The sequence below is a fragment of the Platichthys flesus genome, chromosome 11, assembly GCF_949316205.1.
Source record: "Platichthys flesus chromosome 11, fPlaFle2.1, whole genome shotgun sequence".
In the NCBI taxonomy this organism is placed as follows: Eukaryota; Metazoa; Chordata; class Actinopteri; order Pleuronectiformes; family Pleuronectidae; genus Platichthys; species Platichthys flesus.
Window position 1 is genome coordinate 26,357,665 of NC_084955.1, and position 15,969 is coordinate 26,373,633.

The 15,969-nt window shown below is 48.6% G+C and overlaps 1 protein-coding gene across 2 annotated transcripts; it reads right to left on the minus strand.

Annotated features, from left to right (window-relative positions):
* Window positions 1-75: 75 nt before the first annotated feature.
* Window positions 76-14,131, minus strand: gon4lb (gon-4 like b). Of its 2 annotated transcripts, none has more exons than XM_062398730.1 (29): window positions 14,061-14,131; window positions 12,588-12,905; window positions 12,386-12,460; window positions 12,243-12,293; window positions 12,082-12,120; window positions 11,893-11,994; window positions 11,720-11,812; window positions 9,043-9,183; window positions 8,704-8,935; window positions 8,328-8,429; window positions 8,129-8,169; window positions 7,804-7,904; window positions 7,129-7,378; window positions 6,280-6,366; window positions 5,665-5,851; window positions 5,438-5,588; window positions 5,199-5,349; window positions 4,969-5,085; window positions 3,801-4,844; window positions 3,013-3,262; window positions 2,783-2,940; window positions 2,513-2,710; window positions 2,289-2,432; window positions 1,853-2,161; window positions 1,694-1,786; window positions 1,152-1,230; window positions 614-1,016; window positions 435-537; window positions 76-350 (listed from the first exon to the last, which is right to left on the minus strand). In XM_062398730.1, the coding sequence occupies exons 1-29, from the start codon at window positions 14,082-14,084 to the stop codon at window positions 240-242; spliced, it is 5,154 nt and encodes a 1,717-aa protein (XP_062254714.1). In that variant the 5' UTR covers window positions 14,085-14,131; the 3' UTR covers window positions 76-239. The 2 variants fall into 2 exon arrangements, with proteins under 2 accessions (XP_062254714.1, XP_062254713.1); XM_062398729.1 differs by having other exon boundaries at window positions 1,107-1,230.
* Window positions 14,132-15,969: the final 1,838 nt, after the last annotated feature.

Consider the following 15,969-nt stretch of genomic DNA (forward strand, 5'->3'; position numbering starts at 1 on the left):
GTGGTCTGTGAGGTCTGAAGTGGTCTGTGAGGTCTGAAGTGGTCTGTGAGGTCTGAGGTGATCTGTGGGGTCTGATCCTGATGAAACTGTTTTATTGTAAAACATATATTAAATAATCTTGAGGTTTGATATTTACACATTTTACAGGGTCGTTAAACACAACTGAACTTTTCGCAATAAAAGTTCTTCACAAACATATGGAGCAGTTTGGCTGCTGTGTCTCTTCTGGTTGGTTGAAATCAGTCCTCCACATTTGCTGCCGTCTCATTGGGCGGAGCCTCGTCCTCAGAGCTGGTCTGACGAGCCGCCGTCCGAAACAAATGCATCAAATCACGAAACCTTCGAGAAACCTGGAGAAACGTGGGACGGTTACTGACACCTGTTTCAAACCTCACACCAACCAATCACAGCAGAGAGAAGGAGCCGTCAATCACCTCACTGGGAGTCTTGTTGCCGAGCAGAGTAGAGATGGACTGGAAGGTGTTCTGATTGGCTCCTTCCTGCTGACACGTGGTCAGGATGACTCGGTCCGCCTCTCTGAGAAACAACAAGAAGTTTAAACACTGCTCCTCCTCCTGATGGAGACGAAGGAGGAAGAGGAGGGGGTCAGTACCTGGTCCACAGAATGACTTTCTCTCCACTTGCAGTCAGAGAAATGTTCTTTGCACAGACGGGGAGATCAGGAGGAGCAGAGGAGGGAGAGGTGGCAGAAGAGGAGGTGATGGAGGAGGAGATGATGGAGGAAGAGGAGGAGGTGCAGACAGAAGGAGACGAGGAGGTAACTGATGTAGAAGTGAAGATGGAGGAGGACACAGAAGAAGTGATGGTTGAGGAGGTGACAGAGGGAGAAGACGACGAGGGACGTAGCGCCTCCTCTCTTCTGCTCCTCGTCACTGCAGGACACTGCTCTTTGTTCTTCTTCTCATCTTCATCGTCCTCCTCCTCATCGTCCAGCTCCTCCTCCTCCTTCTCATCAGTCAGACGGAATGAGCCTTCCCATGATGCACTGCTCCGATCTGATTATATACAGACACACAGACTTGTTTTGTTAATGACAACACACCTGAGTGTGTACAGGTGTGTGCACAGGTGTGTGTTTGTGTGACCTTGAGGTGGACTGTCTTCCACAGACTGCTCCAGATATTTGTCACCTGATTGGTTGTGGACAGAGGTGATGTCAGAGTAAAGAGGGTCCAGACTCTTCATGGCTCTGGACACGCCCCCTGAGGTCTGGAGGGACAATAAGCTGGTGAGTTGAGTTTGTCATGGTAACTCATGTTGAACACACAATGACAACACAAATGACATGTGATGGAAACAGATGAGATTAAACTCAGATCTGCTCTGGTTCATGAGCAGCTTGACCATCGAAACAATCCCAGATGTTTCCCCAGCTGTTCTTCCTGCATTCAGCAGCTGGAACTGTCTCTTTTATTCTGGATGTTTGTTTTCTCAGATTGTTATTGTTCAACAGTTTGATCCTCAGCTCTCGATTGGTCATATGCAGGAAACCCCGCCCCTTTTATGTGCACTGTACAGTATGAAAACCTGAGGTAACTTAACGAGTGGATACCCAGAGTCATGTGACAACTTGGGTAGCTAACTTGATTGTTAAGATCAGCTGGATAAACAGATCCTGGATCTGTTGAACCAACTTCATAGAACAGGACCATGAAGACAATGGAGGACAGACCTTGTTGCCATGACAACCAGAGCACCCTTTCCTCGTGTGACTGCGGATCTTTGCGTTGTGACAGGCCCAGTCTTTATCCAGCCAATCACAGTCCTGGAAACATACAGGGGGTCAGAACAGAGTGGCTGTGTGAGACCAATGAATGAAAGCTTTATTGACCTTGTAGTTTTTGTGGGCAGCCATCTTCCTCCTCTGGCGTCGGCTCGTTGCTGGTTGGATTTTATGCCCCTCCTCTTCCTCTTCAAGCTCTGGCAGTGTCACTTCCTCAAAGCCGCTACTGGCTCCGCCTCCTGACACTAGGACAACGGCATCTCCACTGTCTAAACCACACCCTCCCTCTTCTGGCCAATGAGCTTCTTCGAACTGTCCGGGACAGGCAGGGGGGGGGCGAAGGTCGTCAAAAAAGACCCAGAATTCTGCTTGCAGATGGGTGTGGCCTTTGAGGAGAGTGACCATCTGAGCTTTCAGCTGGGAACCAAGAGAACAGGTGATTTTACCTCAATACGCAGGGACACAGCTGATCAATAAAGAAAACAAACAGCTGATCAATAATATCAGATCAATCAGATCAATATCCAGACGGATGGTGGATCACCTCGTGGATGCCGTCTGGACTCAGCTCGGGACTCGTCTGAAGAGCTTTGATGATTTTCTGATAATGTGATGGATTTTCTCCAAAACTAATTTCTAGCTGTCGCAGGAAACGCCGGCTGCGGTCAAACGCCTGCTGCTCCTCCCACTGCAGAGACAGACGTGATCAATACCCCAGAGAAGATACATCTGATCAGAGACACAACAGGTGGCGCCCCCTGTGCTCACCAGGCCACACTGCAGCGCCTGCTCGGGTTGCAGGAATGCAGCGAAGTCTCGGAGGAGGTCTATCCGATCTCCCAGGATGCACTGCAGTCTTCTGAACAGCAGCACCACTTCCTGTCCGTCTCCCACCTGCTCAAACTGGTTTAGCAGTGACACGAACTCCTCCACCTGTGCGGGTACGTCCTGCAGCGCCTCACGCACCTGCCAACACAGAGACGAGGTTAACGCGGCTCAGAGCGTCCACGACGCCGACGGTAGGAGTCGTCTTCTCACCCGGTTCAGGTAGCCCTGGGCGAACGCCACGTCTTTGCTCTCCCGCTGCGGGTCGTTGTCCAGGATGTGTTCATCAACCAGCTGCAGCAGCTTCGCAGAGTCTTTACTGCGGCGCTCCTGACGCCGACTCCTCAGGCTGCCGAGAGGCCGGGTGCGACCTGCAGAGACAGACGGCTGAGGACAAACACCACCTGGACATTCAGAGACGGCTCAACAGAATGACTTCTGACCTCGACCTCTTCCAGGACACCTTCCTCCACCTCTGGGCGTCCCTTCACCGGATGGCATCTCCTCATCTCCTCCCACCGTACCACTCCTCCCCTCTTCGGACTCCTCCCCTTTAGGCCCCTCCTCCTCTTCCTCTTCTTCCTCCTCCTCTTCCTGAGAGCCGGCCGATGTCGGCGAATGATCCTCCTCCGAGTCTCCGTCAGCGCAGAGACGCCGCTCCGCCGCCAGCCAGGTCAGCTGCTTCATGGTCTCCTGAAAGGTCAGAGGTCAGAGGGGTCATGTGTCCGAAATCCTTCACTAACGACGACGTCACTGTACAATGACTTCATAGGGCGGTGTGGCCTAGTGGTTCGATTGGTGGCTCTCCAACAAGAAGGTTGCCGGTTCAAACCCCACTTTCGACCATCTGCATGCCAAAGTGTCCTTGGCAAGATACTGAACCCCTACATGGCCCCTCATGAATGTTGAGTGTACTAATTGTAAGTCCCTTTGAACAAAAGTGTAATGTAATGTAGACATCAGGATGACGACAACAACCACGTCAGCTGTTTATTTTAAATATATATTTCATACTTAGTATTAATCCAACATTAAATGTAGGAATAAACTTTATCTGCTCAAATTTACATTTTATACGACAGGTCTGGCTGTTCCAATGCATTATTGGACATAAGAGGGCTTGTATTTGATGGGGGGGTTTAGTCATACAGTCAGTCAGTCAGCTGAAGGAACAGGAAACAGAACCTTCACATTAGAGGAAAACTCCCATCATGCACCCTGATCTGTTTACCTGCAACTCTGGAACAGACAGCACCGACTCCTCCGACGCTGATGACATAACTTCCTCCTCGTCTTCATCCTGTGTGAGGTCATCAAAGTCCTCCTCCTCTTCCTCTTCCTCTTCCTCCTCCTCCTCCTCGTCATCACCTTGTTGGTCCTGATCTTCATCCTTTTCCTTTTCTCCCTCCTCCTGGTCCCTCTCTGCTCCCCCGTCCTCCTGCTGTCCCTCCTCTCCCTCCTCTCTCTGCTCCTCCCCACCTCCACTACCTGTTTCCTCTCCTCCTCCTCCTCCTCTTTGTCCCTCTTCCTCCTCTCCACCAGCCTTCTCTTCTCCACTCAAACTGACCAGTCCCACCATTATCGAATCCTCCTCCTCCTCCACCTGACCCTCCTCCTCTCCTGGGGGGCGTGGGTTAGTAGAGTTCTGCTTCACCTCTGCCAGCCCCTCTCTGATTTGTCTGTGGTGTGGTTGCCCAGATGCATGTTGGGAGGAGGGGGTGGGCGGAGCTGGCTCCGTCATCACCATCTCCAGGAGGTGGCAGCAAGGCTTTATGGGGGCAGCTGAGAAAGGGATGATGGGATTTGAAGTGGACGGTGAGGGGAGGGGTAGAACAAGGGGGGCAGTACTCTGCTGTATGCTCTGGCCAATAGGAAGACAGGACTGCTCCGCACGGACAGGGTGAGAGGGGACTGGATGAACAGCAGCCAATGGGGCGGCCCCACAGACAGGAGGCGGAGCCAATAGAAGGGCTCCTGAAACAGGTGAGTCGGAGAGTAACGTGATACCTGGAGGAGAGAGAGACAGGTAGCTGATTGGCTGCACAACTACCTGTCTGTCTGCCTGTCCCTCCACCTGTCTGTCTGCCGGGGCTTTAGCGAGTGGCAGCAGAAAAGCATTGTGGGCCAGGTTGAAGAGGCGTCTGTGGCGGGGGGGATGGGGGCAGGATGTCTTGCTGAGGTAATGTGGGTGGAGCCTGAGTGTACAGGTCGGTGGCAGGGAGGGGGGGTAAGAGCCTGTGCCCAGTCGGGTCTTCTGAATGATCTGTTGACTGTTCTACAGGTGAGAACATCAGAAGGTCAGAAGGTCAGAATATCAGAAGGTCAGAACATTGGAACATCAGAACGTGACCAGGAACTTAATTCACATTTGATATTTGCTAGTGATGAGTCTAACGAACCTTGAGCCAGCTGGGCATGTTGGAGGTGTGTCTGTCCACTGGGGGGCGCTGGTCTCCTGTTTGGACTCTGCAGCAGACGCTTGGCAGCGGTGGAACCACATGATGAGTCATAAACAACTGAAAACAAGACAAACTTCAACGTCACACCTCACAGCTGTTTTAAGACCGTGTGTAGTGATGTCAGTGATGTTACTTCCTTTCCCAGCGAGATGATGTCACAGTGATGTCACCTTGATAACGTTGTCTGGTGGTCCTCTGGGTCCGCTCATCTCTTTGAGGCGTTTCTTTAGACTCCATCGATTCTTACACAGCAGGTACGAGCTGATCAGCTGTTCCGAGTCAACCGCCCCCTCGAAGTGCTTCAGACCCAGAACGATGAGCCTGCACAGATGCATCATGGGAGACATGATTGTGTGTGAGCATCAGACTCTCAGTGTTGTGCGCTTGCTGTGTAGTCGTGTTGATGTACCCGTCTTCTCCTGCAGTGTAAATACTCCTCTGGTGTTGGTTGTGGAGGGCAGGGTCCAGGCAGCACACAGGAAGTAGTTCTGGGTAGAGAAAGACAGGTCGTGTGGCGAAGAGCCAGGCGGCGCTGGCGGGCAGCAGAGGGAAAGCGTGACCTGGAAACAGAAAGAGAGGCTGAGACAGTGACGGGTCATTTCTCTGACAACACAAACACCTGGTTCTCCTCCTCACTGTTGGTAGCAGGCGTCATCCTCGGGAGCAACCGTCTGGATGCAGAAGGGTCTGCAGCAGCCGGACGATGCGCCGCCATCTGCTCAAACTCCTCCAGGAGAGCCAGCGCCCCCTGGAGGTTACACCCTCTGAAACTGCTGGGGAGAAAAAGCTCCTCCTGACGTCTGGCAAACTGCTGCAACTCGTTCTGGAGAAGGAGATGATTGTGGTAATGCTTTTGACCGGGGGGGGGGCATTTTTTTAAAGCAGTACTAACTAAAATGTATGATTTGTAAGTTTTTCGTTTATAGAAGCAACTTCGGGTTTAACTCTGTCCTTCAGTTTTCATTCTATCTGGATTAAAGGTTTGGTTTTACCTTCATGCTATAGTATGTGAAATGCACTGAAAACACATAAACAAACACACACAACTGAAATGATCTTTAGTTCAGTTACAGATTGTATTATTGAGTCTGAAGAACATGTTTTACTGTATTTATCAATGTGTTATCGTCTGACCCCTACTTTTTTATGTCTTACGTAATTATTAATAACAATTTCAGTAAAAATTGGGTCATTGTGGCTCATTTTGAGTATTTCAGACCTCAGCTCAGGTGAAGGGTTTGGTGGACTCACCAGGTAACGTTTGGTGATGCAGGCTTCATGGTTCAGTGCGTCCACGTGATGACTCAGCAGCTGAACTTGAGTCAGCAGCTGGATGTGCTGTGACAAACATTCAGTCAGGATTTAGAATCATCACAGAAACAGCTGTAACAGTGACGAACGAGCTTCTCATGTCCTCAGATGAAGGACGTTTGTCTGTCCTGGTCCTGATGGATCTTAGTGCAGCCTCTGACACCACAGATCATAAGATTGTGTTACAGAGACTGGAACCACATGTCGGGACTAGAGGAACATTAGACTAGTTTAAATCATATTTATCATATAGATATGTTAACAATGACTCCTTCATGCACACACAGGTTAGTCATGGAGCTCCACAGGGTTCTGTCCCAGGACCTCATACACGTCCCCTGTTACGCAGATGAAATCCAGCTGTACATATGTGAAGCCTGTTGAATCTATTCACTTAAGCTGCTTTCAGACCTGCACTGAACTCCGGAGATTCTCTGCCCTTTCTCCAGAGGAGGTGAACGTGTGAACGTGAATGTCCAAGTGAGAGGCTCCGGATTATCTGACGTTGTGTGCCTGAACTCCTCATATAAAGTCAGGAGATCCGATGAGAGAACACAGCATGGGGATTCCCCTCTGGATTCACCCCAACTCTAACCCTAGTTTATTGAGGGCGAGTCTCTGTGTTTCTGTGCCGGGTGTTTCCTGGTGACATTTAGCTTGAGTGAGCCTGTATACGGTCCGTCAACTCTAACCCTGAATAATGTGGAGGATCTGATGCTTTTCTGAACGCACTTCTGGAGAGAAGCTCGGGGGGGGTTGTTGTTCAGTGTAGTTGGGTAAATTACACACCTGCTGTATCTGCTGCTGCAGCCTTAGTTTCTGGGAGGAGTCCAGGTGGAAGGCGGGGCTAACCAGGCTTGGCAGCACTAAGACGGGTGAGGTGAAGTTGAGTTGTGGGTCGGGTGTGTCCTTCCGATTGATGGTGTCATGGTGATGGTTGGTGGTGTCCTGCAGCGCTCTCCTCTGCTGCTGAGCTTCATTCTGTTTTCTGAACATCTGCCGTCGCTCCGTTAGCAGGTCGGCTAACGGGGCCTCGAAACTGCAGAAAGAACATTCAAGGTGTTCTTCTTCATCTATTCTTAACCTGACTCACTGAGACTGGGAACTAAAGTCTGATTAAAGACTGAACAATGTGCTGTGTTAACAGGTTCTATTATGACATATCTGACAAGAGTGAAACAGTATGTCGCCCCCTGCTGTACTCTTCTTCACGTTTCTGTTTGAAGAAGCAGCAGCAGATGAGGACATTTATCTTCCTCCCGACCCAAACAGTGACAGCACGTCTTTGCTGCACCGTCCCAACGGGAGGATCCACTCTGATTGTATGTCTGGACTGGAAAGTAATGATCAGTAGAGTGGCTGGTGGAAACACTGGTTTGCACTGATGATTGTGTTTCTATTGATGAATGTGTTCATACATAGGAATGTCTTTAAGTCTGAGAACAGAAGTTTCTGCAGTTTTACCGTAAAGCCTGAGGGACATTGAATTTCGGTGCAGTCTGTGACGGGGCCTCCTCTTCCTCTGCTGGCTCCTGGCCCTCAGCTCCTGCCTCCTCCTCCTGGAGCTGAAGATCACGTGAAGTGACATTATGTTATTTATGTTAATTTACTTATATACTTTAAACATAAATATATGAGTATCTGCAAGTTGATATAAACAGTTTCAGAAACGTCTTTGTGATTAGTTCCTGGTGTAAATTAATTTTGTTGCTGTAAAACCATGAGTGACCAATGCTCCTGAGCGGTAGCACTATATCCTGGTCTTTAAATAACCATGAAGTGGTCTCACTGTCTCGAAGAGCTCATCCAGCAGCTCGTTGACTTCCCGCTCTGAAGAAGAAGAAGAAGAAGAAGAAGAAGAAGAGGAGTGAACACAGCGCCCCCTTAGTGGGGATTCATACACCTCAGGAATTTAAGTCCAAAGAGTTAACATGTGGTCGACAGGACTGATCTGAGAGTGAGACAGGAAAATGGATGAAGACACGTACTGGTGATCTGGACAGCTCGGTCTGTCCTGTAGTCCTCCAGGTCGGGTTCATCCATGTCGTCCAGGAAGTTATATTCAGGGTCATCATCGTCATCTGCTTCCTCTAGTGTTTTATGCAAAAGCAACAACAACAATAGACACACTTACTGTTTGTTGGCGTAGACAGCAGCAAGCTCTGGTTCTGTCAGTACTGTCAGTCATCGCTCACTGACACACTTTTTATTTATAGATGGAAACCAATTCATGATTGTAGGGATTGATAAACAGTTTTAAATTATTATTTAAGGTTTTAAAAATAACACTTCCTGTAGTGACACAATCAATAACTTTGTCCACTTGGGTTAGTCTAAATAAATGTGATGGTGTCAGACTCTAACCTTCACTGTCAGGGATCATGAGACCCTGCAGCCACTTCGTCCAGTGACGGTCCTCCTCCTGCAGGGCGGCGCTCAGGTCGTACATGTCAGCTGTGATATCAGGGCTCAGAAGCTCCGCCTCCAGCTGACCCAGAGGAATGTTGACAAGTCGAACTTTAGAGCGTGTTCGGAACGCCAGACAGCCTTCATCATCACCGTCCTCCTCATCATCATCTTCAGCCTTATTCAGAGACTGAGACACAGACCATTAGTGTGGGTGGGGCTTAATGTTATCTAGTTTGAATCGGGCTGAATCAAAAAATTAGCAGATAAAAGGTGCGGGGGGGGGGTTAGTGCTACCTGGTTAAAGGTGAGGGAGGAGCCAGAGTCAAGCTCCTCCTCCACAGCATTAAGTCTATCCATGAAGGATTCAGCAGGAGCTGAAAGGAGCTGCTGACAGGTGGAGATCATCATCTGCTGCCTCAGGTGACCTGGAGAGCTCTACACAAGGAAAGCGTCAGAGAGTACCTATAGGACTCAGAGGTCAGAGTATCTGTAAGAGCCTGAGGTCAGAGGTCAGAGTACCTATAGGACTCAGAGGTCAGAGTACCTGTAAGAGTCTGAGGTCAGAGGTCAGAGTACCTATAGGACTCAGAGGTCAGAGTACCTGTAAGAGTCTGAGGTCAGAGGTCAGAGTACCTATAGGACTCAGAGGTCAGAGTATCTGTAAGAGCCTGAGGTCAGAGGTCAGAGTACCTGTAGGACTCAGAGGTCAGAGTACCTGTAAGGGTCAGAGGTCAGAGTACCTGTAGGACTCAGAGGTCAGAGTACCTGTAAGAGTCTGAGGTCAGAGGTCAGAATACCTGTAGGAGTCAGGGGTCAGAGTACCTGTAAGAGTCTCAGGCCAGAGGTCAGAGTACATATAGGACTCAGAGGCCAGAGTATCTGTAAGAGCCTAAGGTCAGAGGTCAGAGTACCTATAGGACTCAGAGGTCAGAGTATCTGTAAGAGCCTGAGGTCAGAGGTCAGAGTACCTATAGGACTCAGAGGTCAGAGTACCTGTAAGAGTCTGAGGTCAGAGTACCTGTAAGAGTCTCAGGCCAGAGGTCAGAGTACATATAGGGCTCAGAGGCCAGAGTATCTGTAAGAGTCTGAGGTCAGAGGTCAGAGTACCTGTAGGAGTCTCAGGCCAGAGGTCAGAGTATCTATAGGACTCAGAGGTCAGAGTATCTGTAAGAGCCTGAGGTCAGAGGTCAGAGTACCTGTAGGACTCAGAGGTCAGAGTACCTGTAAGGGTCAGAGGTCAGAGTACCTGTAGGACTCAGAGGTCAGAGTACCTGTAAGAGTCTGAGGTCAGAGGTCAGAATACCTGTAGGAGCCAGGGGTCAGAGTACCTGTAAGAGTCTCAGGCCAGAGGTCAGAGTACCTATAGGACTCAGAGGCCAGAGTATCTGAAAGAGCCTAAGGTCAGAGGTCAGAGTACCTATAGGACTCAGAGGTCAGAGTATCTGTAAGAGCCTGAGGTCAGAGGTCAGAGTACCTATAGGACTCAGAGGCCAGAGTATCTGTAAGAGCCTAAGGTCAGAGGTCAGAGTACCTATAGGACTCAGAGGTCAGAGTATCTGTAAGAGTCTCAGGCCAGAGGTCAGAGTACATATAGGACTCAGAGGCCAGAGTACCTGTAAGAGTCTGAGGTCAGAGGTCAGAGTACCTATAGGACTCAGAGGTCAGAGTACCTGTAAGAGTCTGAGGTCAGAGTACCTATAGGACTCAGAGGTCAGAGTACCTGTAAGAGTCTGAGGTCAGAGTACCTGTAAGAGTCTCAGGCCAGAGGTCAGAGTACATATAGGGCTCAGAGGCCAGAGTATCTGTAAGAGTCTGAGGTCAGAGGTCAGAGTACCTGTAAGAGTCTCAGGCCAGAGGTCAGAGTATCTATAGGACTCAGAGGTCAGAGTATCTGTAAGAGCCTGAGGTCAGAGGTCAGAGTACCTGTAGGACTCAGAGGTCAGAGTACCTGTAAGGGTCAGAGGTCAGAGTACCTGTAGGACTCAGAGGTCAGAGTACCTGTAAGAGTCTGAGGTCAGAGGTCAGAGTACCTATAGGACTCAGAGGTCAGAGTACCTGTAAGAGTCTGAGGTCAGAGGTCAGAGTACCTATAGGACTCAGAGGTCAGAGTACCTGTAAGAGTCTGAGGTCAGAAGTCAGAGTACCTATAGGACTCAGAGGTCAGAGTACCTTTAAGAGTATGAGGTCAGAAGTCAGAGTACCTATAGGACTCAGAGGTCAGAGTACCTATAGGACTCAGAGGTCAGAGTACCTGTAAGAGTCTGAGGTCAGAGGTCAGAGTACCTATAGGACTCAGAGGGCAGACTACCTGTAAGAGTCTGAGGTCAGAGGTCAGAGTACCTGTAAGAGTCAGAGGTCAGAGTACCTGTAAGAGTCAGAGGTCAGAGTACCTATAGGACTCAGAGGTCAGAGTACCTGTAAGAGTCTGAGGTCAGAGGTCAGAGTACCTATAGGACTCAGAGGTCAGAGTACCTGTAAGAGTCTGAGGTCAGAAGTCAGAGTACCTATAGGACTCAGAGGTCAGAGTACCTTTAAGAGTATGAGGTCAGAAGTCAGAGTACCTATAGGACTCAGAGGTCAGAGTACCTATAGGACTCAGAGGGCAGACTACCTGTAAGAGTCTGAGGTCAGAGGTCAGAGTACCTATAGGACTCAGAGGTCAGAGTACCTGTAAGAGTCTGAGGTCAGAGGTCAGAGTACCTATAGGAGTCAGAAGTCAGAGTACCTGTAAGAGTCTGAGGTCAGAGGTCAGAGTACCTATAGGACTCAGAGGTCAGAGTACCTATAGGACTCAGAGGGCAGACTACCTGTAAGAGTCTGAGGTCAGAGGTCAGACTACATATAGGAGTAAGAGGTCAGAGTACCTGTAAGAGTCAGAGGTCAGAGTACATATAGGACTCAGAGGTCAGAGTACCTGTAAGAGTCAGAGGTCAGAGGTCAGAGTACATATAGGAGTCAGAAGTCAGAGTACCTGAAGGAGCTCATTGGTCCTCGGGTCTTCTGGTTGCATGGACTGAAATATCTTGAGAGGTGAAGACAAACTGTCTCCATCACTGAGGAAGGTCTGAACACACAGACAGACACAGTTTCATGGAACAGTTACAGTAAGTTACAGTAGATGTGAGAGGGTGAAGGTTCACTAACTTCCTCAGCTGTGTCCTCATCTTCCTCTTCATCATCAGGACAATACTCTTCATCATCATCATCCTCCTCTTCATCAAGATAAATGTCCACAAACTGGGGAGGCTGCAAGACGACAAGTGAGAGACAGAGACGTGGTAAGACAGACAGACAGGTGAAGAAAGACAGACAGAAATCATCACTGTAACTCACCTTGACTGTGTTCACAACTGACAGACTCCAGTTCAGCGGCTGCAACCAGACAGACAGGTGGACAGACAGACAGGTGGACAGACAGACAGGTGAAGGACAGTGGTTAAACAAATTAGTTTTAATGTAAAGTAGCAGAGAGGATCATGGGAGGTGGACTTCACCTGTCCTTCCTGGACAACCTGTTTCAGTCTGGACCTTGTCATCTTAGGTTCCTGATGAAAACAGACAGTCAGTCAGAAAGACAGGTCCAGAGACAGACAGGTAGACAGGTTGTCTGTTCACATGAGGAATCATGGGGACTCACAAACATTGGAAGATCCTGAGTTTCTCTGATGGCAGTTTTCATCATGGCAACCACATGTTCGTGTGTAATCACCTCCTGACACGGAACACAACACAAGTTACAAACCTGGTGTGTGTAGAACGTTATACATTTAACATACAAGACTCATCGTGTGTGTTTTTATATGTGTGTGTATCTGTGTGTGTTTGTGCGTGTCACTCACATGCAGGATGGCCCGCACGTTGCTGGACGTCAGGTTGTGCTGTCTGGACTTCCTGTCCAGGTCGATGTCCAGTCGTCCCAGTTCATCCTCACTGGACTCGTTCCTCTCCGTGGCGAGCAGCTCCTCCCGCGTGACCCCCCCCACCTCTTGTGAACGACTCAGGTGTGTTCTCACCACTAAGGAACTTCCTGTGTGAGGCTTGGACACTGTCGCTGACTTCTTGTCCTGTCTAGAGACACTTGCCTGTCCGTCCATCTTCAGACATTTCATATTCACAGGACAGACATCTCCGGCTGCTAGACGTCTCCGACCCGTCCTCTGAAACACAGCTCATGATCAATACTCACAAATACATAAATAAAGAAATAAAATCAATATGCCAAGTAGATCCGCAGATATGATCATATAACTGAGACGTGACAGGTGAGTTGAAGGGGGACAGACAGGATGACACAGACGTTGCTCGGGCGGAGTCATGGAAGTGAATGAAAAGAAAGTTGAAATACCAGTTTGATTTCATGTGAGCTCCGGTCCCTGTTCATTTTAAAACTGATTTAACTCTTTGTGTCACCAAGTAACTTTGTGACAGCAAGTCATTTCTAACTGAGGAATATTGTTTTACGTCCAAAGTATCTTCACATTTACATTTTCCACTTTGAAATGCTTAATTGAGCAGGTTTGTGGTTTTTATGGTAAAGAGACACATAGTTTAGCTTTATAATATAATAACGAGTGGAAACGAGACGTGAATCTCATGTTTACTAACAAGACGTGTGGAAGGAAGAAACATTAGAATCCCAAATCTGTCTCTGAGAACACACACTGTCTCTGAGGACACACGCTGTCACTGAGGACACACTCTGACTCTGAGGACACACACTGTCTCTGACTCTGTCACAAGGTAAATCTGGAAACCATCTGTCCCCCAAATAAATATTCATCACACAGGATGAAGCTACTTAAAGGATCAGAGTATTAAAGTATGTTTTCCTCCACCAACACTCCCAGGACACCAGGTCCAGTAAGTGAAGCCGCTGCAGTCTGTGGTACTGGGAGCACTTTACTGGTCAGGCTGGTTCTGTTGGGCTCCAGCAGCTGACAGAGGTTCATCCTCTGAAGAGAATCCAGATCTTTCAGAAGCTCTTCAGAGGACCTCGATCTCTTGGGGATTTACCTGATAACAAGGGAACGAGCTTCTTAGGACTGACACTCCTTCAGGTCAACTGACCCGTTTGAACTGAACTGAAGCAGGTTACTGACCCGGGTCACAGACAGTGTCTGGCAGAATGATTCAGCGCCTTCAGCTGAAAGCGGCTCTTTCAATAACAGCAGCTAACAGCAGCTAACAGGAGCTAAGCTAGCACAGCACGAGCCCCTGAGCTAACTGGTTATTTCTGTGTACTGGTTTATGGTGAGATGATGGAAGAGAGAGGGACGAGCAGAGAAAGAAAGGACAGAAGGTTTGTCTTTTACCGTCTCACTGTTGTCGGCAGCCATCACTCCTTCATGTTAGCACTGTTAGCTCAATTAGCTCTACTTCCGCCAACAACAATGATGTTTCCGGGCCGAGTTCTTCACAATAAAAGCAGAGTGTCGGGAGTTTGGTTTTTGTCTCCTCCTGCTGTTCATCAACTATGAAAATAAGACAAAGGTGGGGGGGGGGGGTGTAGGATTAGGGTATCTGAAGATAACAGGGTGAACCTTCAGATGGTTGTCGTGTTCATATCAGTTCAAGTTTGTTGTTTCATATCTCACAAAACATGTCATGAGTGAAATCTGCAGTAAAATATAACGGACAAACAAATAAACAATGCTAGCTATACTTATCTGAAGCTCACTAGTTTAAACACAGAATACTTTCAAGTCCCAAGCAGAGTAACATGGAACAAAAGGACAATAAAAACTCAAAACTTCTACTGGAACAAATCACAAGTCAGTGGAGACACACACATACACAAACACACTTACACAAATAAACAAACACGCATTTGATCCTTTTTGTGAGACACTATTGTCAATCCAGCTTCTCCATGTCTGTGATTGCTTACATGCAGTAAACCCCGCCCCTTGTTTGTGCATTCGCTCATATCTTGTGGAAAACCTTAATTAGCTTAACGAGTTGATCACCATTGTCACGTGACCACTGAAGCCCAATTCATGCTAACAAAGGCGTAGCTTCAACGCAGATCTGTGTGTGTCAGGTTAAGTTAAGTGAGCTCAACGTACCTGGATGTCAGAAAGATATCCAGGTACGTTGAGTTCACTTCGTAGTTCAGCCCCCAGATATTTATATCATTTATATAAATATAAATGATATTAATGAAGATTGAGGTCAGTTTCAGCTATGTCAGTAAATCCTGTCAGTCTGTGTGTGTGTGTGTGTGTGAGTGAGTGTGAGTGTGTGTGTGTGTGCGTGTGTGTGTGTGCGTGTGCTGGTGTGTGAGTGTGTATGTGTGTGTGTGTGTGTGAGTGTGTATGTGTGTGTGTGTGTGTGAGTATAAGTGTGTGTGTGTGTGAGTCTGAGTGTGTGTGTGTGTGAGTGTGTATGTGTGTGTGTGTGTGTGAGTGTGTATGTGTGTGTGTGTGTGTGAGTATAAGTGTGTGTGTGTGTGAGTATAAGTGTGTGTGTGTGTGTTTGTGTGTGTGTGTGTGTGTGTGTGTGTGTGTGTGTGTGTGTGTGTAGGGAACTGTATGTTGCTGTGGAAACACTTCTCCAGGAATCCAGCACATTGTTACCATAGAAACTGTGTTTCCATAGTAGTAACAGTCAGTGTGTGTGTGTACTTGTATTTCATCTCTGTGAGGACCAGTCTCCTGAAACACTGAAGACAGGTGACGACACACATTTAAAGTGTGATCAGGTTTGTGTGAGTCCTGGTCCTGGTCCTGGACCAGGTCTTGACCACAGACTGTAAATGAACGGATGCACGTCTCTACTTCCTCTTGAAGCGCTGCCACCTTGTGGAGATGACGTCATTAACAGTCAGACTCTGTGGTATCAAGGTCCTGCCCATCCAAGCTCTCGACCAATCAGGAGTCAGTCTCAGCTGACATAATAAAACCAACTGTCAGAAACATGAACAAACATCAGAGATGTTTTTTTCTGTTTGGGTCAAAACGAGCAGGTTCATGACCTGTACTGCCTGCAGACACCAGGGGGCGATGCAGCTGATGTGACAGTATTAACCCGACTTTCGTCTGGGGCTGGGGGGGGGGGGTACCTGGATGTTGCTGGAGCGGCACTGGAGCGGGAGGGGGAGGAAGGAGGAGGGGGGGGGGGGTACCTTGATGTTGCTGGAGTTGGAGGGGGAGGAATGAGGAGGGAGGGGGGGGGGGGTACTTGGATGTTCCTGGAGCGGGAGGGGGAGGAATGAGGAGGGAG

What these genes read in the sequence shown, in the direction of transcription:
- gon4lb (XM_062398729.1), bottom strand. Translation starts at nt 14,084, where the DNA reads ATGGCTGCCGACAACAGTGAGACG. An exon ending in CTGGTTGTCATGGCAACAAG is followed by an intron (nt 1,231 to 1,693) that starts GTCTGTCCTCCA and finishes TTGTCCCTCCAG; the next exon opens with ACCTCAGGGGGCGTGTCCAG. An exon ending in GCAACAAGACTCCCAGTGAG is followed by an intron (nt 351 to 434) that starts GTGATTGACGGC and finishes ACGTTTCTCCAG; the next exon opens with GTTTCTCGAAGGTTTCGTGA.